Genomic DNA, 25,105 nt, shown 5'->3' with positions numbered 1-25,105 from the left:
AGAGCAGCTACAACCTTTGAAGCAGAATTCCAGATGCCTGCACTGAGCCCAGACTCAGACATACCAGAGTTCCCGTCATTGTCAGGGTCCCTATCAGGAGGACCCAGGTGTGGCTTCTGGGGGGCCCAACCCAGCTCGCAAAACCTTCTTGGGAATGGTGGCAGAATTCACAAATGCTCAGAACGGTCAGCTTCACTTTTCCAAGGGCATTCCCATCCTTGGGTCTTCACCATATGCTGTGATTACAATGCTACAATTAATTGGAGCAGGCTGAGGTCTACATCAGAAGCAGGAAATTCACCTGGCTTCTCCTTAGAGTCTTTAGGATCTTTCAGGAATCTGTTCATTTGTGCTTTGTCCCCTCTACCCCTCCTCTAGTCTTCTGTCCTTGGCATTTTCTTTCATTTCTTAGCCTGTGTGGCCTTGGCCTTGCCAGCAGCCACATGCAGAGAAGCAGACTTCCCTAGTTTAGCTCTTTATTTTAAGGGTAAAGCCTTTCACTTTATGCATTAATTGGTGTCTGTATCACGTTGAACAAAAGAGTAATTTTCTGCGTGGCATCAAGGGCTGGCTAATGATCAAAGAAAACCCCAGCACAAGGATATCCACTTCAGGTATGAGTTTGTTTGGGATTTCTCAATTTCCTTTCCTGGGGGATGGGACTAGAAGGGAGAATGGGATTGGGAAGTGTTTTGAGCAGAGGCCAGACATTCAAGTCTTTGCTAAATGTTGGGTAAAATAAATTCAGTACTCACTGCAGACTTATTTCTTAATAAAATTTTCTAAGCTGTCTGTGGGCCGTATCGTTTAAAGGGCAGTTAAAAAGTTAACAGTTTTCTCTCTGAGAAATACAACTGGAAAAGAGTCTTTGTGTTTTTCTTTGTTTTCTGTAAAAGAACGGGTATAATATAACCTGGATGATAATAAGAAACTGTATTTTTTTGTTTGTTATATGCCCTATCTAGGCTTTCTCTTTTTTTACATAAAAATAAAGAAACCATGAAGGTGATATGAAATCCTGTAAAAACAACCAACGCTTGAGGATTATTAACCCTGCTATGTTGGTCATTTGACAGCTTAGGTAATTGCATTTTCCCTCTAAATTCCCTTTACACATCTGATCAAACAGACGGCTCTTCATTTCTTGCCTAAGTTGTTTCATTGAATTGCTGTGTGAATTAGAGAGCAAGCTGGGTTCCTCCCTGGGGGCTATATTTGAGTTGGTGATTGGGTTATTTTTCTAAGTAATGCTATCATTATTTGGCCTAGGGTAAATAGCATTGTCATTTAGTGACCATAATTACTCACATTACAGTGGCCTGGAGTGCAAAGACCTCCTCATTCCCCAATGATCTGTTTAACTCCAGGAAAGTCTTCTCTCTAACCAGGTTGGTGAAGCGAGCGTGTGTGTGTGTGTGTGTGTGTGTGTGTGTGTGTATCTGTGTGTGTGTGTGTCTACATTACCAGTCTGTGGATTTACATGTGACAACAGCCATATTCAGAAAGTCATGACATTCTCTTTGAGGGAGAGACAAAGGATTCTAAGGCCAAGGGTGTTCAAGGCATGGAACTGTCCTAAAACAGTTTCTCGTTTAGAAATGCGTGGAGTAAATAGGAAGAAGGAAAGTAGTGTTGGGGAAGACTGCAGGGAGAGGAAGGAGGCGGTGATGGGGGTGGGGGACGCTCACCGTTAGCTATAGTTGGGTACGTAAAGGAAGAAGGGGTGATAAAGTGAAGAATATCTGGCTTTTATCTTAAATGCTTTATGAGGAAATACTGTGAGTGAACTCTGCTGATACATACGATCAGAAAAGAAAGGTGACTTTTTACTAAATGTGTGGACCATAAGCAAAACTCACAACAGCAAATGATAATGCACAAGGTGTAAATTAAAACAGTACGTGTATATAGTGTGTATAGCAAGGGAGATAATGGTACAAAGTACCTTACATAAGGTAAGTGCTCAATAAATAGTAGCTGCTATTCTCTTGTTGTTGCTTGAATTCCAGGGGAGAGTAGAACTACAGGGGGAGACATACAGAGCCTAAACCCATGTTTCTCAAACTGAGTACTGAGTGATGTTAATATATGTGCTTGGTTAAATGGTCTTTTAGTTGCAAGACTTCAGACCCTTATATTGTTCATGTGCATTATTTATCTTCCTCTCTAAAAGAAAGTACTAATAAGCAATGTTTTCCAGACATTTCACCACAGAAAACCATTTCGAAAAATACCATAAATATTTAAAGGCTAGTGGAACAGTTTGGAAGTATGGGTCAGTTCTAGACAGATTTCCATAAGCAGAGTCTGTTTACCCCAGGTCTTAGTGAGCTTGGTGAACTCACTTCCTAAACTATAATTCAATTTCATGAAGAAGGCATGGGACTCATCGGGATCCCAGGGCCAGTCTGACAGAAGATTCTTCTGAGCCTGACTTTAGACTGGACCATTGGCATGTCCATGTCTATACCTACCTAGAACTGGCTGGGGTTTTTTATTATCAGCTTGAAGTATCCAGGAATCTTCCTTTTGATTTTTCACTTGCCCCATCCGTACCCAGTCAGTCCATCAGCAAATTCTGTCGGCTCTGCTGTCAGAGTATATCACCTCTCTATTGACTGTTCTGTCTCCATGACCACCACCTTAGTCCATGCTGCCATCATTTTGTACTTGGGCTATTGCAGTAGCATCCTAGCTGCTCTACCCCTTTGCCCTCTAGCTTTCTCCATCTACTTCTCTGCACAGCAACCTGAGCGATCTTCATAAAGCACTTATATAATCACGTCACTCTTCTATGTAAAACCCTCCACTAGCCCTCATCTCATTAAGAATAAAATATAAACTTCTTACCCGTGCCTACAGGGCCCTACATGCTCAAGCCCTTGCTTGCTTTTTCTAGCTCACCTCTCATTGCTCTCCCTGTTGGGCCCTGTGTCACAGCCACAGTGACCTTTCTTCTGGTCCAGGAACATGACAAATTCCACCCTGCTTCAGAACCTTCACACTTTCCTTCTGTCTGAATTGCTCCATTCATCCCTCAGGTCTCAGCTCGAAAGAGTGTTTCCTAACCACTCGATCTAAGTGGTGACCTCTCTCCCAGATTTCTCTGTCAAACATACTCTATATTCTTCTAAACATTCATCACAATCTGAAATGATCTTGTTATTTGTGTTTACTCACTGTCCTCCCTCTAGAATATGTACTCCTTCAGGACAGAGCCCTTCTTTCTCCTTTACCAATGAATCCCCAGCACCTGGAACTGAGCTTAGCATATAGTAGGTGCTCAGTAAGTAATTTGTGGAATTAATCCACTGGCCAAATGTATTGATCAATGCACTCAAATATCTCATCTGCAGTATGAGAAGATGCATAGTATCCTGCCCACCTCAATCATTTCTGTGCCAGATTCTGCAAGTATATTGTGCACCTGGGAAGGTGGTTGATAGCACGTGTCCATCAACACCTTGCTTAACCTTGGACATGGTAGTAATGCTGGGCTTGCTTAGTCTGAAACCTGGATTCTGATTCTCTCAGGTCCAGGTAAAGTTGGAATTTACACAGACACTAGCTGAATAGTAAATATTTTTATTCTTTCTTTCCATGATCAGCAATTCTGATTTAACTGGGCCTCATTCCCAGAGTAAGCAAATGTCCCAAGGAATGTAAAATAAAGCATTAAATTCTGTTATCAGTGATTCTTTGCCCCAAGGCCTCTGGTCATTTTGTCTTCTGACCTCACCATTTGCTGAGACCTTTACTTTTTGGGAGGCTTTCTGCTTTTGTTCTTTCTTCTGTTTCATTTGAATGGCACCTGTGATGTCCCCAGTATGGGTAAAACAATGTCTCTGGATTTCCACATTAGATCTCAGAGAAGTCTTCTCTCCTGGGGAAAGTTCCACCAGAGGCACAGTGACCAGTAGTGAGTGGAGTCCCAGGGAACAGACCAGCCCCTTATCTGCAGTTTTACTCTCTAAACTCTCCTGCCATTGACCCACAGACCACGTTCCCGACTTCCGCTGCATCTTGCTCCACTTTTCAGTGAAGCCATTTCAGTGTGTTCAGTGTTCAGTCAGTTAAAAATGAAGGAGAACAGAGCTTTAAGAACTATACCGCCACATAATACTTGAGAATGTTTTTACCACAAATGATAATCTGTGTGTAGTTACTGAGCTAGTGGGTTTGGGGTAGAGTTTCTAATGCAGTCCTTAGGGAAAACAAAATGAACAGAAAAGGAGGTCTTTGTGCATTGTTGGTATAGCTTAAGGGTCTCACAGGATTTTAATCTCTGCAAAAATAGGGAGTTTGCTACAATGGAGCAGGATACCTGGCACATTCCCACTAGTGGGCCTCCTGTCAGCTAAGGCCTGATTGGCCAGCACAAGTAGGTTTTGCAGCTCCTTTTCCCCAAGCTGTGGCTTCCCAACTGCTCCAAGGAAAGAATGCAAGGCAGGAGTATCTCAAGAAGAATAGAATGTGCATGTTTTCATTGACTTTAATCTCAAGGCACTAAAAGTGTGTGTGTGTGTGTGTGTGTGTGTGTGATATTATTGAAAGCTGATGGCAACAGAGTAAATATATCAGTAGAGCGGAAAAATGAAAAAAAGAGTTTTGAGAAATATCCATCTCATTGTGAAAGTTGTCCATAGACTTCTATGCAAAAAAAAAAAAAAAAAGCGTATTTAAGTAAAGAGAAGGCTCAAAATATGTAGTTTAATTAGCCCTTTAACACTGTTTCATGAGATAAGCCATACAGTCCTAAAATAGGAGGTAGCAAACATTTTATCTTCCTTATAGAGGAGACCAGAAGGGTGAAGTGCCTTGTCCACAGGCATTGAAACCTGAGTCAGAATTAGGCTTAAGCGCCCAGGATGCCTGTCCATTTTCAAAGGACTAGGTACTCTTTCAGTTTCCTGGTCTCAGACGCAGCCCAGCATGCTGCCTTCCCCGCGGGATCAGATAATATCTGTTGACTTCTGTAATACACACCACTTCTAAAACATTCCCAGTTAAAGTCTTAATCTCTCTATCTAAACTCTCCTCCTCAATTCAGCTCTCAGTAAGGTCAGAACTCAGAACTTACTGTTTAGAACTGTGCTGTTCAGTAGGAAAAGCACTAGCCACAGGTGGCTCTTGAGCACTTGAAATGTGGCCAGTCCCATTAAGATGTGCTGTAAGTATAAAATACATGCCGGATTTCAAAGATTTAGTACAAAAAAAGGAGTGTAAAATGTCTCATTAATAATTATTACGTGCTGAAATGGTACTCTTTTGGCTATATTGGCTTAATAAAACAAATTATTAAAATAATTTTATCTGTTTCATTTGGCTATTTAAAATATGGCTACTAGAAAATTTTAACTCATTTATGAGCCTGGTGTTATATTTCTGTTGGACAGCACTGCTCTAGACAGTTGTCACCTAACCATATGTTGCATTTAGCCACACATTGTCTTGACTTAGCTCTTATTAGATTGTGTTGTTCTGTTATTTAAAATTCCATCTTCTCATCTGAACTGTCACCAGCTTAGGGACATGGACTATGCTTTATTGTTCCTTGAGTCCCTAGCATCTAGCATGATGTTTGGTATTTTGTTGCTTGATTATTCCATATTTTGCTGACTTTTTCCAGAATAGGTTTTGTCCAGTTCCACTCTGGACAGTGATAAGGAAGTGCAGATTAAATTGTGTTTGGAGTGTAGCTTTTTTCAAAAGGATTGATTTTATGTAATTCTTAATTCATTCCAGAAAGATTAACATTCCTCTAAACTGGACTATTAAAACCCAGGAAACATGCAGTGGGTGCTGGAATTTCCTGACACTCCTGCCCAGCAGAGAGCAGCAGTGTTAATTGATGATTAAGGGTCATAATTGCCACCCAAAAATCTTGGGGAAGCTCTACATTTAAGCTCAGAGATTTTGAGCCCCATTTTCCAGAACCTGTCGGGATATAGGTCCAGGTAAATAAGGCACATTGGCCCCAGTGGCTGCCAACCTTGAACCAGGGTTGAGAAGAGAGGGCTGCGACCAGCCATGATTGCTAAGTAACTGCCAGGAACTCTGACCAGATGGCTGTGATTTCCAGAGTCCCTGAGAAAATACTAGGGGATGCACCCTGGGTGGCCTTACCCTTTAAACATCCTACAATTTTGTAACTGAGGTTGTGACTGGACCACATGCTCATAATTTCTAGGCTGGCTGTATTATACCTAAAATACAGTCATTTCTGCTGGTTGCCTGGGAGAGTCTGACCTTTCGCTGGGTTTTGTGACCAGAGGATCCCTGAGCCACTGCTTTTGGTTCTGTTGTTAAGGAATATTTAATAATGCACCTTTGGAAACCTCCCCTCTTCAGGGGGAGATTTATTAGGTCTCACTGCTGTGGAATGATCCCACTCCATTGACCACATTATTGCCGTAAATTCATTAGGACTGGCTCCCTTTGGCAACGATGCGTGAAATTAATGATTGTCTCTTTAGAGAAGTAGTTAGAAGGATTTGTAATGACAAAGATTTTGAAGTAACAATGGTCTCATCTGCCCAGGTTCCCCAGCTTTGCAGCAGCAGAACCCCATGAATATCCTCATGTGGCAGTTGAATCAAGGGAGATTAAAGCTACAAGAGGCAGCTCAGGCCCAAAATAGTACTTTCTTTGGGTTTTTCATCTTTCCTAGGTTATGCCCTAGGAAAACCGAGTACCAAAATCTATAGCTGGGTTTCTAGGGTCTCATAGACACCAGGTAAGAATTCCCACATTATAAAATGAAAATAAGCATTTTCCACTTGGGCAGCCTAATAATTAAGGTGACCATGTGTCACAGTTAATGCCTGTTGTCCAAGTAATCTATTTGAAAGTTCCCCCTTTTACTCTCAAAAATGTCCCAGTTTGGCTGATAAAATGTATCATAGTCCTACTATGAGCACGTGTTCCCCCACTCAAGCTCACATACCCCTACTTGCCCTCAGCACTCATCCAGCATCCCCCTCATAGAGGAGCTAGGCTCCATAGTGATATATAAATTAAACCTGCAGCCTCCTTCACTGGTCCTCAGACTCAGATCCAGAAAGCTCCTGGGGCCAGAGACCGCCCAGAGAACAATATCACCTGCACAAACTCTTCCCCAAGAATCAACTTCCTTTGGATGCCATCTGAATGTAGCCCTTCATTTGCATGTGGAATTGCTCTGGGTATGTACCCGGCCCGTGGGAAGTGAGGAGGAACTGGGTAGGGAGAGTCCTCAAGAGTCTGGGAGTGGGTAGGCTAGAGAAACAGACCCTGCTTGTGGAGCCTGAGGGTGATGACCGCCACCTGCCTCTGGCATTTCCTTGGAAGATTGTATTCCTTAGACTCCAGGTTTTCCCCCTACTTCCCCCCCCCAGTGCCCCCCTCCCCCTGCCCCTGTCTGGCAGTTGCCATGACAACACAATGTCGGAGCACTTCTAATTACATCTGTCTATTTCTCCTAGAACCATACCGAGCCACACATATGGAGACTTCATTTAGTCCAGAGTTTCTTGCTGGGTTTTAACCCCTTCTGCATTCCCTGGGCTGGAGAATAATTGCCAGGATGCTGCAAACTTGACAGATGCTTTTCAGCTACACTACCCCAAAAGATTCCCAGGGCTTTGTCTGTGTCTTTAAAGAGGAGACTTAGGCTGCTCTGCTATGCTGGGTCTCTGGGTCTCTCTGTTCTATTTTGTTGCAGTCAACCCTGCCTTCTTGGCTTTCCCCCCACCCTCTTGCCCGCTCCATTCTGTCAAATGGTCTCAGCTCTTGGTTGGACATCACAATTCCTTTTCCCCAAGCACCAGGGGAAATAAATCACTCGGGCACAGCTAAGTCTTTGCCCTGCCCTGGCAACTCATTTCAGTGTATTCCAGCCCACTGCAAGGTCAGCCTAGTGGATGAGCCAGAGGGGAGTGGCTAGAGATATTCTCAGACTGGAGGAGGGGTAGAACAAGGCAAGAAGCCTCTTTTTCTCATGTAGGAAGACTGACCACCTTGCCTTCCTTCTACCTCATAGGGCAGTGTTGGGTGGGGTTCCTGAGAAGAGGTAACACAAAACAGCTGCCTTGATAATAAGCCCATTTGCACAATTTCTCTTGGCCTCTTCTCACGTGCTTCTCTTCATGTCCACTTCTCCCTTTTATAGGCCACCTTGTTGGGCTGCTCTTGGGTGGCCTGTACGCTACACTCTGAAGTCCCACCCAATTTTGCCCTCCCTGAGGGACCTCATATTCCCGCATCACCTCATCTTCCACCCTCCCTCCCTCCACCAAATTCTCATTCCCTCAGCGTATCAGCTAGGTTATACATTAATTGTGAACAAGGACATGTCTGAAAGTCATTTCAGTCCCCCATTGTTCTCCTGTCCACTTTATCAAAACACACATACACGTGCACCCCAATGTCTTTCTGTGGGTCTAAGGCCATTTCTAATTAGTGAAATTCCAAGCTAAATATTTATGGCCTGGTGGAAGAGTCGGGTCTTGATCCTATTTCCCCAAAAAGACTGGTCCTGGAAGGGGGCAGCCCCAGGAGGGAAGCTGGCACAGGGGCTGGCTTTCTGCCCCTGCTCCAAGTCCTTAGGGCAGTGGGGTTTAGTCCCCCTTTCATACTTTCAACGAAGGTTGACTGAGTGTCACAGGGTGCTATGCCAGGACCTGTGACAGAACTCTAAAACATAATCCTTGTCCTTTAGGAACTTACAGTTCAGCTGGGAAGACAAAATCTGCACAATTAAAAGTTTTTTAAAAGTGATCAAAAGGAGTTCATACAGAGAGGAATGAACGTTCAGAGAAGAAAGGAGGAATTCATACCAATCAAAAGGAAAAAGTCACTGAGGATGGAGTGGTGTAACTTGAGCTAAGCGTTGAAGGACAGGAAGAATTGGGGCAATCCAGACGATAAATCAGACTTCCCCTCTCACTGTTGTGGCCTCTCCTGTTGCGGAGCACAGGCTCCGGACGCACAGGCTCAGCGGCCATGGCTCACAGGCCCAGCCGCTCTGCGGCATGTGGGATCTTCCCGGACCGGAGCACGAACCCGTGTCCCCTACATCGGCAGGCGGACTCTCAACCACTGCGCCACCAGGGAAGCCCGGTGACATTATTTTTTTAGCTGGTCCTGTGGGACATTCTTTGCCCATCTGAAGGTTAAAGAAGCAGATAGCAATACCTCATGGTGCTGACATTTTCAAAGGGTAATGAGTTTTCTTTTCAAACGTAGTACCTCAGGTGCCCCATACCCTTTATTTTAGTCTGCTTTGGCCACCTGCTCTACTCACAGACACCTCCTGAAGTGCCTATAGCCAGAGGACCTGAGAAATGAGGATTCCTGGAGGTGAGAAGGCCAAGTAAACAATGAAGTCACCCAGAAGAGAGGAAGAAGACTGAGCCACGTGCCAAAGACCTGGTTAAATGTGGCCAAGTAGGTGACAGTGTTGGCATTGGTGCCAGATCATGTGAACCACCTTGGAGAGTAGTGGATTGCCTTTCAGTTTTAGGGAGAGCCATGTGCAAACTGGGATGATGGAAAGGAGCCACAAATGGTTATCCCCCAGTTCAGGGAAGGTACCCAAGTTCTCTGCCACGTTGGATTCCTTCCTTAGGAGTTATGTGATATCAGGAGCTACCTAATTGAGAAGAGCCCAGGCCAAAGGGGCTGGTGAGGAGAACTTGTAGCTCTTAGCCTGTATTCATGTCTCTTCTGCCTTCCACCAAAGCAGGGGAATAAATCCTATATTCCACTCAGAAGTCCAAAGAATGTGAATTCTCTTTTGTTCAGGGCTTGGGAAGCCTGGGGAGGTGGAGGGTTGGCTTGCTCGGGAAGGAGTGCCGGGAATGTGTGGGGATGTTGGTCCAGATGTGGCCAGCACTGCAGGGGACACTTCTAAAACTGGCTCTCAGAACTCTTCCACAGCTGCCCTAGAGCTGTCTCCCTTCTTTAGTTGAGGGAATTGGGACTTAGGTGTGTGGGGTTTTTTTTTTTTTAACCTTTAATCAACCATTTTCCTTGAACTACATGTGGAAATAATTAGAGCGTGAATGCTGAGTAAATGTAAGTCCTGGCAGTCCCAGACATACTTCAGTGACAGGTTCTTGGCAGGAATGATGAATTGTGAATCTCATGTGAATTTCCTTTAGCCATTCTCTCCCTTCTTTTCTTCCTTTTTTTTTCTTGCAAGGCAAACACAAATAGAATAAAAATGTTATTAATGGCATTCTAGGGGAGTAGAGGGTTCCAACCAGTTAAGAGTGAAATCAGGCCACTCAGTTGGGGTCCCATTACTGCTCCCCTGATTTCCTCTGCCATGATCCAGGAGGGAATGAAAAAGCATTGCTTATGAAAATCCTTTGACTATGAAATCCAGCTTTAATTCCCCCACCAAAGCCCAGCAAAAACCGTGAAACACCCTCAAGAGGGTCTATACATAACCAACATCTTTAGTTTAGTTTAGGTTAGTTTCCTTGGGAGATTAAAGTTTGATACTCAGGAACATCTGAAATGGTAAATTCCTGTGCTTCCTAGGTAAGAGAATTCTAACAGTTTAAGGGACTTTGGCATCATCAACAATTACATTTTATAGATGGGGAATCTGAGGCCCAGAGAGGTCAAGCACCTTGCCCTAAGTCACACAGTGTGTTAGAAGCAGAGACATGTCCAAGGCCTCTCTCCAGGTTCTTGCACCAATTCTCTTTACATAGGACCTCACTGCCTCTGCCTGGTCTGATGCCTGGGTTACTGATTCAGGTTTTAGCAGAGGTTTAAAAGTTTTTTTTGTGGGTTTTTTTTTTTTTTGCCTACTTCCCAATGTTTGCCAGAGCATTTCTCATGCAGTGCCATTCATCTTCCATTTCTAGGAGCTCTCTGGACTTCCTGGTTTTGCTCCCAGTTTTCTGAATGTGCCTACTCTGCTTTCTTGGCCGGTCCTGCCTTCACAGCCCTCATACAGTTGTGCAGGCTCTTCACTGCACAAGGAGGTGAGGGGGGCTGAAATCCAACCTGCACTCTGCTTGCCAAGCCCTGTAACCTGGCCCGGTGTTGCATCTGCCCAAAGGGGAAGACACGTTTTCTGATTTGCACAAGGACCCCATGGGCACCCTGCCTTCCTTTCTGCTGCTCTCTGTGCTCATCTTGTCCCTTTGTCTCAGTTGCCCTCAGCCCTCCATTCCCACCCTTTCCTCCTGAGCTCATTTGTTCTCATCATCTACACAGATGATGTCCAGATGTGCACCTCCAATCCTTTATTTTCAACTTAGTGGGATGTTTTACTGTCCCTTTAGACTAATGCCCATAACTGACTCATCATTGCCTGCTCCTCTTTCATTCAGCCCCTTCCCAGGGCTCCACTCTGACAGACACACCAGCAGCCTTCCAGGCCTTCAAAGCCAAAGATCTTGGCAGCTCCCTGGATTTTCTCCTTCCCCTCTTCTGTCTGGTATGTTGCCAGATCCCCTTGTTCTTTAGAGATTGCTCTTGGATTTCTTCCTTTCTCTGAATCCATGTCACTGCCTTCCATGAGACTTATCACCCCAGACTCTTTCTAGCTGGTTTCCTTGTGCCCCCAATTCCTCCTGACCTATTTCTTCCCACATACCACCACCCAACTGTTCTTAAAACCCTCCTGCTAGGGCTTCCCTGGTGGCGCAGTGGTTGAGAGTCCACCTGCCGATGTAGGGGACACGGGTTCGAGCCCTAGTCCGGGAAGATCCACATGCCGTGGAGCGGCTGGGCCCGTGAGCCATGGCCACTGAGCCTGCGCGTCCGGAGCCTGTGCTCTGCAATGGGAGAGGCCACAACAGTGAGAAGCCTGCGTACCGCAAAAAAAAACCAACAACCCTCCTGCTCAGAAACTTACAGATTTTCTGTCCAGATCCTACCATTCTTCAGGACGAGTCCCACCTCGTCCATGAAACCCATCTCCTAAGGTCAGCCCCATTGACTTCAGGACTGCATTGGTCTGTGTGTGTTAGTTTCATCTCCCGGACTACGTTAGAAACTTCTGTGAAGGCAGAGGCCACATCCTGTACTCTTTTAGAGTATATGCCACAGGACTTGTACCATGCTGGTCACAGGCTGTTATCCTTTTTTCTTTTTTTAAAAATAAATTTATTTATTTTATTTATTTATTTTTTGGCTGCGTTGGGTCTTCGTTGCTGTGCGCAGGCTTTCTCTAGGTGCGGCGAGCAGGGGCTACTCTTCGTTGCGGTGCACGGGCTTCTTATTGCGGTGGCTTCTCTTATTGCACAGCACGGGCTCTAGGCACGCAGGCTTCAGTAGTTGTAGCACGCGGGCTCAGTAGTCGTGGCTCACGGGCTCTAGAGTGCAGGCTCAGTAGTTATGGTGCACGGGCTTAGTTGCTCCACGGCACGTGGGATCTTCCCAGACCAGGGCTCGAACCCGTGTCCCCTGCATTGGCAGGCAGAATCTTAACCACTGCGCCACCAGGGAAGCCCCTGTTATCCTTCTTGTTTGTTGTTATAGGCATTATCAAATACGCTTTCTGAGAGGTTTAAACTCCTTGCTTTGGCTTTCACTGAAGAATGCTAGAGGACTATCCATACCCTCTACTTTGTCCTTTAAAATGGACAAGTCTCAGGCAGATGGTTGGAAAACAGAAAATGAATACCATGCTCACACCTAACAGACTAATTCAGGGTGGAGAGTGGTCTGGCTTAAAAGTTTCCATTCAGGGTTCTGATGAAACTGAAGGGTGAAATTGTGAAACCAGGGAACTTACAAAAAGCACCCTTTAGGAAGACTGCCATGCTATCTTGGGAATTCCCAGGGGTCACTCTGAAGACTATTGACAGATAGTGGGGAGCCCAATAGCCCCTGTCAGGGTGGCGTCATTGCATGTGCCTGAGTTGGGGAGATAGCATGGCACTCCATAGGAAGACACCCAGCTCATTGCTGTGGACCATGACCTGAAGGCATGGGAGCAGAAATGCCTACCTGCCTCACACACAGCTCAGAGTTACAGCCTCCTCACTGCCAACAGGGATGAATACTCCACCCTCAAAGACCCTTGTGAGATTATTTTCAGTCCATGTGAAAGGGCCTAACATATTGCTAACTCTGTGCTTACTAAATGCCACTATTTGTTTATGCTATGACTGGACAAGACCATTGCAGAAAACTGAACTTACCATTATATAGAAACCAAGCATCCAGTCTGCCATGCTGTATCTGGGCCACCTCAAAAAAGTCCTAACATATGGAGGGGGAGGCATTCCAGAGACGGCAGATGAGCAGCTGGGAAGGTGAAAGGGCTTCCATATGAAGATGGCAGTGTAGATCCTTGTGTGACAGGGCCAGCACTTAGGAGAATGTGACAGAATCTGTAAAATAACAAAGACAGTAGTTAAGGTAAACAGCTTTGTCCCATTTGAAACTTGAAAGTAGGCATTTCCAGGCACACAATACATTATCACATAATGAGTAGAAAATGTGCTATCCTGTAAGCTATGATAGAGGCTGAACATAGAAATTAATACAATGAAAAAATAGATAATTCTTGAATGACAGATCCATAATAGAGGTTTGTTTTTTTTTTCCTTAAGGCTAATCCTCTTGGGGGTGTTGCAGCCCTTATTTTGATATCATGAAGCTTAGCCATGCCTTACCCCAAACATCCTGAGTGCACTGTTGCTGGCCACTGACACTGACACCAACCTGAAGAACCCCAAATGACATTTAATGTAAAAAACGTTTACTGAGCATTTTTCTCTGGCAAGACAATGTGGTGAGTCTGTGGGAAGCCAAAATGCGCAGGCGTTTAGTCTACTTGAGATACACTTTGTGTGCATAAAATATTAAATAGGGCTCTAACTAACAGACTAAAGGCCTCAAAGCCTTCTTGTTTATGGTGAGTCAGATTGACTGAGAAGCTAATTAAGCTTCATTTTCGGTCCTTTTACTTGTAAGGCCACTTCCAAAGCCCTGTGCCCAATTTTGCAGTCATAGTGGTGTATTCTTTTTCTTAAGGGGGGCCCCTCAACTTGTTTAAGCTTCAGGCCCCACAAAACCTGGGTCTGGCCCTGGTGCCTAAACCTTAAGATGAGGGATTGGCTGTGAGCACCCACGAGGGAGGGACAAACACAGTGCCTATTGCCAAGCGCATCAGAGCAACTGCTAGAAGTCACTCCTTCCTCCTCTTTCCTGGAATATGTAGGACGCAGCAACACACTCTTCAGAGAAAAAGAATCAGAGAATTGAGCAAGGTCACATGATGCTCCAGCCATATTTCAGGGTCCTGAAGTGGCCTTGCTTTCTTCCTGGCTTTCTCAAGCCTGTGCTACTGGGTTCCATTCCAGAACGGCCGTCCCAGCCTGTGCCCCACCCAGGTCTCCTGCTCTCCCCAGTTCTGTGAATTCCTTTGTCCCCAGCTCTGGTGCTCAGCATATCTGAGGGGCCCTGGTGTTCCTGTGAAGTTTCCATGACTAATTCTGGCAAAGCAAGGAGAGCCTTTCTCATGTCAGCAAAGCTGCTCTGTCACAGAATAGTGGCAAGGGGAGCCAAAATTCCACCTTGGCATACGTAGGGCTGTTTTTTTCAAAAAGAAAGTTGGGAAGGAGAAAAGGGATGGAGGGGACAGAGCCAACCCAGTTCACATTAGTGAAATGATGATGGTATATTAAGCTGACAGTTTTATGGCTTTGCTTATAAGCTTCCTCCCCTGCCAAAGCACACTGTTCTTCCAGAAATTGTTTTACTTCAGAAGACTTCGTTTAAACATTCAAAGCGTATTTTATGTTCAGGCTTAGTGCTGGTCAGCCCAGAGACTCAGACACCCTGTCACCTCTACTGGTGGTTTTGCAAATAACTGGTTTTCCCATGGCTTGCAAAGGATCTTTTTCAGGTGCAAAGATAATTTCTGTTTTGTTTTTTTTTTTTTAGACCTTGGATCCAAGACAATACCTTTTCTAGCTCTGATTTGTAGAGAGGCAAAGTGGTTTAGTGGAAAGAGGACTGGAAATAAAGTCTGGAGACCTTGGGCCAGGACCCAGGTCTGTACCCATGAAGTCTTGGACCAGTAAGTACAGCTGTGAGCCTCCATTTCTTCTTTATCACAGGATGTTACATCTGGAGGGGCCTTAGAAGTAACCCCTGCCTGCCTATCCTAAAAGGTTTTGAAAATAAAAGTAACAGTAAAAATTACAGACTCATCAAAATTGCTATTCAAACAGAAAGTATCATTATCACCATGCAGTGGCTCAGAGAGGACATTTTTCCCTGGTAAAAGTCAGCAATGTTCCCGGTCATCTTTTACCAAGGGGAATTTGAAGTGTGCAGAGTAACATGAGACCAAACCCCCAGAGCATGGCTTGCAACACATAATGAAAACAACATAAAAGCAAGTCAAGGAGAGGATGTAGAAGGATAAAGCTAGAAATTTGATGTTTCTCCATAGGGAGCAAGTATTTTGTTGATTTTTCTCAATATATCATGGTGGCCTCACTTCCAGAACACATTCCCTCTTTCCACTCAGTCACACAGGTATATTCAGACAACCAGTTCACATACCTGCGACCTCACGCTGCCAGAGAATATTCAGATGCCAACGTCGTTATCTCTACGTAGAGGAAATTCTCATACAGCTTTGGGACCTAATTCCTAAAATTGTTATGGTAGTAAAGCAGACAATTTTCTTTCCATTGTGAGAACTGCACTGCGCCTGTGACTCCTCCCTGTACCAGCCCTCGTAGCTGTACCCTCTCTCTGCAGCTCATTTGACTGTTCCCCATAAGGGATTATCAAGACCCTGGGGTCAGGCTGATCTGTGTTCCGGTTCTGACGCAGCTCTCGCTAGTTATGTGGACTCTGCACATCACAGAGCTTTTCTGAATCTTATAATTCCTCCCTGTCTGTTACATGGAACTAAAAATATGGAAACCTACACAGACGTTGTGAGGACAAAGAGATCTGTGAAGAGCCTCACTCAGTTGTAGGTGCCCTGATTAATACTAGCCCTAGGCCCTGGTCACCCCCCACAAGATTGCGGCCTTAAACCTGGCAGGTTTTTGTCTCCAGCCTCTCTCCAGGCTGCCCTGCACTTTGAGTCGGTATTTCCAAGCTGGAAAGGACCAGACGCAATATTCAAAAGCAACACCTTCATCATGTCACCTGCCCCGTCCCAAACTTCCCAGGGTCTTCACTGTGCATCAGATCCATGGAGAGCCCCTTGGATCACCTGGCCTGACCTGCCCCCTGCCACCTGCGAGCCCCACCTCATCTCTCTCTTCCTGCAGTCACACACCAGGCAGCCATTGTCCTGTACCTTGAGCATGTTCCTGCCATGTTTATCCCCTCTCAAGATGTTCTCCCCCACTCAGAATCAGTCACTCAGCAGACGGGTAAGAGCACCTACCCCTCTGAGGAACTTCTCAGGAGCCTCAGGGATGCTCCTGACATCCCTGCTCCCAGAGAACATAGGGCTTGGAGAAGGGCTTTCAATGACACAAAGAAAATTTTCTTCCTTATTGATTTCTACATGACAGCATGCCTGTGAATGGGCAGAATAGGGGGCTGGTGTGCTGTGAGGGTTTCAGGTTAGATGTTTTTTCCCAAGTCAGCAAATCCCTGGTTCTTGGTGTCCTGATGCCCTCAGGGCACCCGCCCATTCTCCCACCCCACTTTGTCACATCTCGATTGGGAGGACAGAGCTGAGAGGAGCTGCTGAAGCCAAAGCTGCGCTTCTGCATTGCAGCTCCAAGCTCCGTAAGACAAAGAGAGAGATTGCCCCCTATTGACAGATGTGCCACCTGCAAAGAGGAATGCTGTTTAGCTAGCATTTCTCTGTGGTCTTCAGACACGATAACAGGGTTGTTAGGCCCTTGGTTTTTTCCATTCGGTCAGTGCTGCTCTCAGTATTATCATTCAGTGTAAGGAAGGATGGTTGGGGACTTGACAGCCCAAGGTGATGACAGCATCACGGTGGGAAAATTGTATGAAAATCAGTTGCCCTCTGTAATAACGGCCGCTTCCTGTTGTGTGGCAGGCACTGTGCTGCATGCAGTACATCTCATATAACCCTCCCACAGTCCTCATAGGGATTAGTGTTCCCATTTTACACACTAGAAACTGAGGTTTAAAGAGAGTACCTTGCCCACAACCATGGCAAGTAAGGAGCAGAGGTGGGAGGTGGACATCAAATCTAACTCTGTCATAGCCTTAAGCACTTTCTCCTGACATTTGCTAATTATGCAAATCAAATCCCCATCATAATTTCTTTAATTTTCAATCTTATAGATATGAAAATAAATCAAATATAAAAGAATAGTTTTCCCTTTGGTTGGGTAGAACCCTAGCTCTGCCACTTTCTACTTACTTAACCTCTGAAGGCTTAGTTCCCTCATCTGTGAAATGGGGATAGTTATGATGTCTGATTTATGGTGTTGTCGTAGAGCTTAAATAAGATCCTGTAAAATGAAATTCACTTAGCAGGGCGCCAGGCATTTATAAATAGGAGCTTAGTCATCTATTGTCTGAAGATCTGGGTTGGAATCCTAGCTCCTCATTTTTAGCTGTGGGACCTTGGGCAAGTTACTCGACCTTCCCATTTTGTTTCCTCATCTATAAAATGTGGTTAATAATACGCATGTTTTTGCAGGGCTGTCCACAGTAAGATGAAATTGTATGTATGAAAACGCTTTGTAAATTTTAATAGTACTATTCAATTATTAGTCATTGTATTTTATGTAAAGGGTATCTGTTTCTTTAAATGGGTTTTTGAGAATTATTTCTGAAAAATGACTTGGGTTGAGTTCGACCTATCAGTAAAAGCTTTTATTTTTAATACTCACTAAAAACAAACAAGATGAAAATAGGCTCTGTAAATGCCACAGGTTATCCTTCAGGAAACTCTGTAATCATTAAAATGAATAATACTTAGCAAGCAGCTTGCTTTACAGTTTATGATGCAGTTCCAAATATATTATCTCATTTCATCTTCACAAGGTAGGGCAGGTATTTACCCCTATTTTACAGATGAAGAAAGCAAGGCTCAGAGAATTGAAGTGACTAATTATGGACATACAGCTAGTAAGTGGTAAAGGCTTGTGGGACTGTCTGCTGGTGTGTCTTTGAGTGTAGGCATATGTCTGAGCATGCTTTTTTATGCAGTAGTGTGTCTTTAACTCACGTGACACACTCACTGGGGGTATATATTTGTCTGTAGCCCTCAGCATGTTGTTTCATGAAGGGGGAGAGGAGAAGGTAGTCTTATGTGAGATTTTTTTTTACACTGGTCAGCAATAGCCTTTTCCTCTTCATTTTTAGAGCTGCTTGCCATTCCCAGGGAGTTTCCAAGAGGGCCCTGCCTGGAGAATATACTCGATTTTATCTCCACTCCTGGTTTAGGAAACAACAGCTCTCCAGTACCCCCAGCCTGCTGGGAATTACTTCCTCTTTCTTTGCTCCCTGCCAGCTTTATTGAATTTGCCTTAGCAACATCCAAAAGAGAATGGGTTTAGCAACAGCTTGTGAACCAATGAAATGTGAGCATGGCAAGGGTTTCTAGACCAATGGGAGCCCTGCATGACGGGCAAGCTGGCTCAGAGAGAAAATAACCTAGAGTTTGCAAAGCAGCCTCCGGGTGGCAGCAGACCAACTTGTATTGGACATACCCTCTCAGCCCTCAACATCCACTTTGTTTATTGCTTTCTTTGACCTTTTCTTGGATGTAAAACATTTACCGACTATAAGAATTTTACAGGTACAAGCTTTGTGGGTGTGAGTTTTCTGCATGACACGGCAGACATGGCCTGAAGGATGGAATCTTAGGTTCCATCCCCCATCTTTACTATAGCCAGTCCCACGACCCCATCCTAGCCTCTGCCATCTTTGCTGGTTCTTCCACGGCCAGTGCTACCCCAGTGGGCAGAAGCCTGGAGGCACTGGTGACTGCCTACCCATGCAGTCAAGAAAAGGGCTCAAGGGCTTCCCTGGTGGCGCAGTGGTTGAGAGTCCGCCTGCCGATGCAGGGGACACGGGTTCGTGCCCAAGTCCGGGAAGATCCCGCATGCTGCGGAGCGGCTGGGCCCATGAGTCATGGCCCCTGAACCATGGCAGCTGAGCCTGCACGTCCGGAGCCTGTGCCCCGGAGACGGAGAGGCCACAACAGTGAGAGGCCCGCATACCTCAAAAAAAAAAAGAAAAAAGAAAAAGAAAAGGGCTCAAGAAATCACATTCTCCTTCGTTCAGCCTCCACTACTGCTGACCTGAGTGGCAGATGAGGTGGGGCTAGCTTTCTGCCACCAATTAATAGGAGGGAAGGACTGTGTCACTGACAGATTAGTGCCTGTGAATACCCACATTGTCAGTGGCACAGACTGGGACCATTCCCTGCCTTGTCAGTTTTGCTGCACATGTCTGAACACGAATGTCTGACCACAAGTGGTTTGAGAACAGTTCTGTCTGTCAGGTGATTCTTTGGCCCTCTTGGTCTTGAAGCCAGAGGCAAATATGGGCAGGGGCTGCATAAGACCATGTCGAATAATAGCAGATCCATGTTTCCAATGGTTTAGCCATCCTTCTTTTGCCTTTTGAGATGGCAGTGCCTTGAACACTGCTCAGTGAGATTTTGGTCCTTCAGATATCTGTATTTCTCTCAAGCATTTCCACTTCTGCCTAGCTTGCTCTTCTCATCCTGTAGGAGTCAGTTAAGGCATCTTATCTTCAGAAAGTCTTGTTTGAGTCTCATCTTCCTGTTGTTAACACTTCCTCATTGCTTTCTAGAGGTCTCTTTATTCTATTTCCTTGGATAGCCATGGAGCTTCTTGAGGACAGGGACTATGCCTTTTTATCTCCAGTCCTTAGCCTAGTATTGGCATTTAATGGGTGCTCAATAAACGTTTTAGAAGAAAGGAAGCCTGCAAGTAAGAAGCTCTTGCTCTTTGAGAAACAATCTTAGAGATTCATAGGGAGCTGGGCCTGAGAAGGAGCAGTGCCAGCAAGACTGATGCTGGCTGTTGGGGAGAACTTCTGGCTGTTTAGGACCCTTCAGCACCATGAGCCTCGACTCTAGGCCACGGCCCGAGCCTGAGAGATAATCACCACCATTGGCTCATCCGGAGATGGGCTCATCTCACTGACACAAGGGTTTCCTTGATGATTTTGTGTTTTAGGAGGAACCAAGGAGCAAATCCAAGATCTGTGCCAATGTGTTTTGTGGAGCCGGCCGGGAATGTGCAGTCACAGAGAAGGGAGAGCCCACCTGCCTCTGCATCGAGGTAAGTCCCGAGGGTGGGAGCCAGAGTGTGGTTATCTCGCTGGAGCTACCAGTCTGTAGAGCAGTGCCAACGATTTCATCATCTTTATAAAAGCACACCTTGTCTATCTGAGAGAAGTGAAATTTTTATCTCAGAAGTTAAAAACCAGATGTGAATGTAGGGATATTTTTCCTTTTAAAAAATGTTTAGCTTTATGAGTTTTAAATTACAAAATTAACAATTGCTTTTTATAAGTCAAGTAGTACAGACATTTATGCAAACATAAATTTAATAATCTTCCCCATAACCCTCAAATCCCATCAGTCTGAAATAACCAGTGTAAACAGTTTGGTGTTCCACACGGGTTTTTTTTCTATGCAGCTATAAACATACAGGGTTTCCCCCTATTTTATACAAAAATGGGATCGTAATATAGACAGATCTAGATATATGCAACTTGTATCTTATACTCGTTAATATATAACAACAACCCTCTAGGTCAGCATATATAGTTCTAACTCATTTTTTAATAGCTCAATATTTAGTGATGTACAGGAACCAGATTTATGTAATCATTTTCCTATAGATGGACATTTAGGTTGTTTCATGGGTTGTTTACCACTACAAACAATGACATCTTTCTACAAATGTTCTTACATCCTGCTGGCTTTATCTCTGTAGGATAAAGAGTCCCACTGGGGCATGCTAGGTCAAAGGATATGCATATTTTAAAATACTAGACGGAATGCAGATTTCTCAGGTTTGTTTTTTAATGAAGTTTTTGTTTTTAATGAAGTTTAAAAAACAAAGTGACCTTTTAAGAAATACTTCTTTTGTAGGCAGCATTCTTGCTCTTGGCAAACATAAATAACCTGGATGTGTGCCCTTTTTTCCCCTTTCTGTCAAATGAACCCAAGACTGGAAATTCATCTGTAATTCTACAAGTAAATACACCCACCTTAGTCCCCTGTTGAAAGATCCTGACCCATTGTCCCAGAAAGGAAGTCCCCAACTCAGAAACCTGCAAACCAAATCTGCTGGGGACTCTGGGATGTCCTCACTAGTGGTGTTCCTGGCCACTACGTGGCCATTTAGGGTCCAGAAACCTGGTGTCTAGCCTCAGCTCGGCCATATATCATTGTGTGATTTTAAACAAATTAGTTGCCACTGGATGCCATAAAGACAGACCATGTCTGGCTTTGCTCAGGGCCAGCACATGGTAAGAACCCAGTGGTAAGTATTGGTTAAAAGAAGTTTGTCTTTCTGGGCTTTGGTTTTCTGGTCTATAAGTTGGAAAGGTTGGGCTACTTTCCAGTTCCAAGGTTCTGTGTTCTTTTACCACAGCTGCTCATTTTTACTTTAGTGCCTTTATTAGGTCTGAGCAGAACTTGCTCCTCCCTTACCCCTTTCAAAAACCATGGAAGTCTCGGGCTTCCCTCCTGCCAATGCAGGGGACACGGGTTCGAGCCCTGGTCCAGGAAGCTCCCACATGCCGCGGAGCAACTAAGCTCGTGTACAACAGCTACTGAGCCTGCACTCTAGAGCCCACGAATCACAACTACTGAGCTCACGTGCCACAACTACTGAAGCCCGCCCGCCTAGAGCCCGTGCTCCGCGACAGGAGAAGCCACCGCCCACGCACCGCAACAAAGAGTAGCCCCCGCTTGCTGCAACTAGAGAAAGCCCGTGCACAGCCAAAAATAATACATAAATAAATTAAATAAAATAAATTTAAAAGAAACTAAAAAAAAATCATGAAGTCTAAAGAAACTGAGCTTGCCTGTTACAATGGCACTTTATATAGTATAGCCAAAGTAGAATCAGGTTGCCAAGTGAACCTTAGTTCATTTACTATGTAGTACTTCACAAAGACCCAGGCACCCCCTGCCCCTGCCTCACAGCAACTGTTGTGAGATTAGGAGAAAAACAAAATACTAAATAAAGCCAGAGAGCAAAGATTCTTGTAGCTAGACCCTGGAATAAGTGAAGAATTGGGGTGATGGGGGGTAGGGAGCTGTATGTGCCTGTCTTTCAGTCTCTCCACATTCCCAGCTCTGGCTGTTTTGTGTCATAGAATGTTGGAATTTAGGCTTCCCTGGTGGCGCAGTGGTTGAGAGTCCGCCTGCCGATGCAGGGGACACGGGTTCGTGCTCCGGTCCGGGAAGATCCCACATGCCGCGGAGCGGCTAGGCCCGTGAGCCGTGGCCGCTGAGCCTGCGCGTCCGGAGCCTGTGCTCCGCAACGGGAGAGGCCACAACAGTGAGAGGCCCGCGTGCCCGCAAAAAAAAAGAATGTTGGAATTTTAAGGGATCTTAGATCATCCAGAGACATTGATTGGCTTTCTACAAAGTGATAAAGTGATAGATAATCCAGATTCCTGACTTCGAATAAAATGCCCTTCCTGCTAATTTGATAGGGTTGGAGTAGGGGGGATTTATTTCTTTTCATTGAGTAGAAGAGATGACCCTGGGCCAGGATCAGCACAGAGCACCACGAGGGGGGCTGCAAGGTGATGTGGTCCCTCTAACAATGAGTGAGGTAAGGTCACTGATGCCAGAGCTGAGGCTCCCTGTTGCCCTGGCAGGATAGAAGGCATCTCTGCTGGTGGGGACTCCCCTCACAAGATGGCTCTGTTTGCGTGTGCGTGTGTGTGTGTGCACGTGCACACACACAAACTCAGCCCTAACTGCACCAACGTCCTCCGCGGTCTGTTTCAGCAATGCAAACCTCACAAGAGGCCTGTGTGTGGCAGCAACAGCAAGACCTACCTCAACCACTGTGAGCTGCATAGAGATGCCTGCCTCACTGGATCCAAAATCCAGGTCGATTACGATGGACACTGCAAAGGTAAAGAGTGCTCTCATCACCACATCACAGCTCCAGCTGGGGAGCCATGGAACGGAGCAGTGTGGCCTGGCTTCCTGGAGTCCTTTCCACCCTGAGCATAGTGCCCAAAGCTGTGGAGACCACCCAGTTGCTTGGAGAGGCATCCCCTTGGTGCTCATGAGCCTGCTGGGTTTGCCCTGGGTGGCCCAGGCCTCTGCCCTGTGCTTCCTGCATCAGATTCCCAATGTGGCTTTCAGTGCTGTCTGGAGATGGATAGTGGATAGGGAACCACATCAACAGTCAATAATATGGTAGCATTTAACTGAATTCTGTATCTTTTTAAAAAGCAGATAAATTTCACATATCCTATGCTTTTTAAATTTGGGCACCTCTCAGCCCTGATAATATTATATTTCCTCTAATTCACACTCAAACCATTGCTATTATGGTAAGAGGGAAGGGGTCCCAAGCTTGTTGCTACCTAGACACCAGCCGCCTGGCCAGCCTTGAACTTCCTTCGAGAAATAAGAAGCTGTTTCCCACATGTTGGTCTCCATTTCTTTGTCCATAATGATTCTGTATGAATTCTCAAACCCCCAGCAGGACCGCGCCCCCCGCAAGCTAACAATAGGAGGTGTGATATCAGGAGGGTAACTCAGTGGCCTCAAAATGTCAAACAAAGCAGGGAAGCAAAGATCTCCGAACGTGGGACCTGGAAGGAGAGGATATAAGGACTCAAGACGAAGTGATGGAAAGATATAAGTGGCCCCCTTAATGTGGGCAGTTTTAATCCTAGCAATACACAGAAATTTCTTTTTTCTTCACTTTGCATTATGCATTTTCTCCTTTTGTCTTGCAGAGAAGAAATCTGTAAGTCCATCTGCCAGCCCAGGTGAGTGCCTGTTTCTTCTACGGTGTGCATCTTAGGGAGGAAATCCCATGTTCCACAATCCCTGCCAAAGCTCACAAGATCTTCAGTGTGTCAGAACTTGTGACCCAGAACTGGTCACTCCTCAACATAGCTCACAAAAGCTGCAAAACTGCATTTTTTTGTGCTTGTCACGGGAAGCAGCTGGTTGGGTCAGAATGTTGGCTGTGTTTTCCATTTTTGCTGAGTAATGATTGAACTGCAAGGATGGGAAAGCCACCAAGTCCCTCCTTCAGTGCTCTGTGAGACCTGCGGGTGACAAGGAGAATCAGATAGGACAACTCATTTTGAAAGGGGTGATTGGAAATGACAGTGAGACTCTTTCCATGGTTTTCTATGAATACAAATTTAAAATTTCCTCATGATTTATAGTTACCAGACTCCTTTAGCATACACTTTTCCTTAGATCCTCACAATAACCTTGTGAAGTAGCTTTTACTATAATTACCTTATAGATGAGGAAATCTAGGCTCAGAGAAGTTAAGTGAACTTCCCTGAGTCACACAGCTAGGAAGTGGCAGAGTGGGGGAAAGTGCCCATAGTTTCATTTCCCTGGCTCAGTGCCCTTTTCACATCCCAACATGTGTTGCCTCCAGGAATTCCCTTTTGCCAAGGCTTTCCCTTCTCTGCTTCCCCATCCACTGGACTCTCAGCCCCACCTGTTGTTGCCATGTGGCTTACCATGAACAGCTGTCCAGAGCAGGGCTTCAACGTGCCCTTCCTTGGCCTCATTTTCTGTTGTTCATAATAAAGTATAAAATTTTAAGTGGGAGAAGTTTTTAAGTGAGAGAGATGAAAAGCTATATAGAAAGAATCAGAAATCCAGTGCATAAAGAATTGTAATGTTTTCACTTATTCGTTTATTATTTCAGCTCATTTTTGAGCCAAGAGAGCTGTTCTATTGATTGATTGATTTTTTTTCCCCTCAGCTTCCTAAAGTTAATGAAAATGTCCTTTATTTTTCTTTCTTTTTTCTCACCTTAGCAACATAATATCTGTTTCAACATTCTCAAACTTTATATTTTTAGACATGAGCTTGAATCCTGGGTTAGATACTTTCTAGTGTGTACCCCCTGGGCTGACTCCTCTGTAAATGTGTGTGATAATCCTGTTTCCCTGGATTGCTGTGAGAATTCAGTGA

General features: G+C 45.1%; 1 protein-coding gene across 1 annotated transcript in view; it reads left to right on the top strand.

Annotated features, from left to right (window-relative positions):
* FSTL1 (follistatin like 1) overlaps window positions 1–25,105 on the top strand; it is a 51,164-nt gene that overhangs the window by 13,329 nt on the left and 12,730 nt on the right. The window contains exons 3-5 of the mRNA XM_029214896.1: window positions 20,127–20,231; window positions 22,928–23,057; window positions 23,896–23,928. Coding sequence (XP_029070729.1) covers window positions 20,127–20,231; window positions 22,928–23,057; window positions 23,896–23,928 — 268 coding nt within the window. The remainder of the gene's footprint in view (window positions 1–20,126; window positions 20,232–22,927; window positions 23,058–23,895; window positions 23,929–25,105) is intronic.

Source organism: Monodon monoceros, unplaced genomic scaffold (assembly GCF_005190385.1).
Source record: "Monodon monoceros isolate NGI ecotype Baffin Bay Population unplaced genomic scaffold, NGI_Narwhal_1 Super_Scaffold_11, whole genome shotgun sequence".
NCBI classification, from domain to species: domain Eukaryota; kingdom Metazoa; phylum Chordata; class Mammalia; order Artiodactyla; family Monodontidae; genus Monodon; species Monodon monoceros.
Note: the sequence above shows the minus strand (reverse complement) of the source record. Positions and strands in the feature narration are given on the sequence as shown.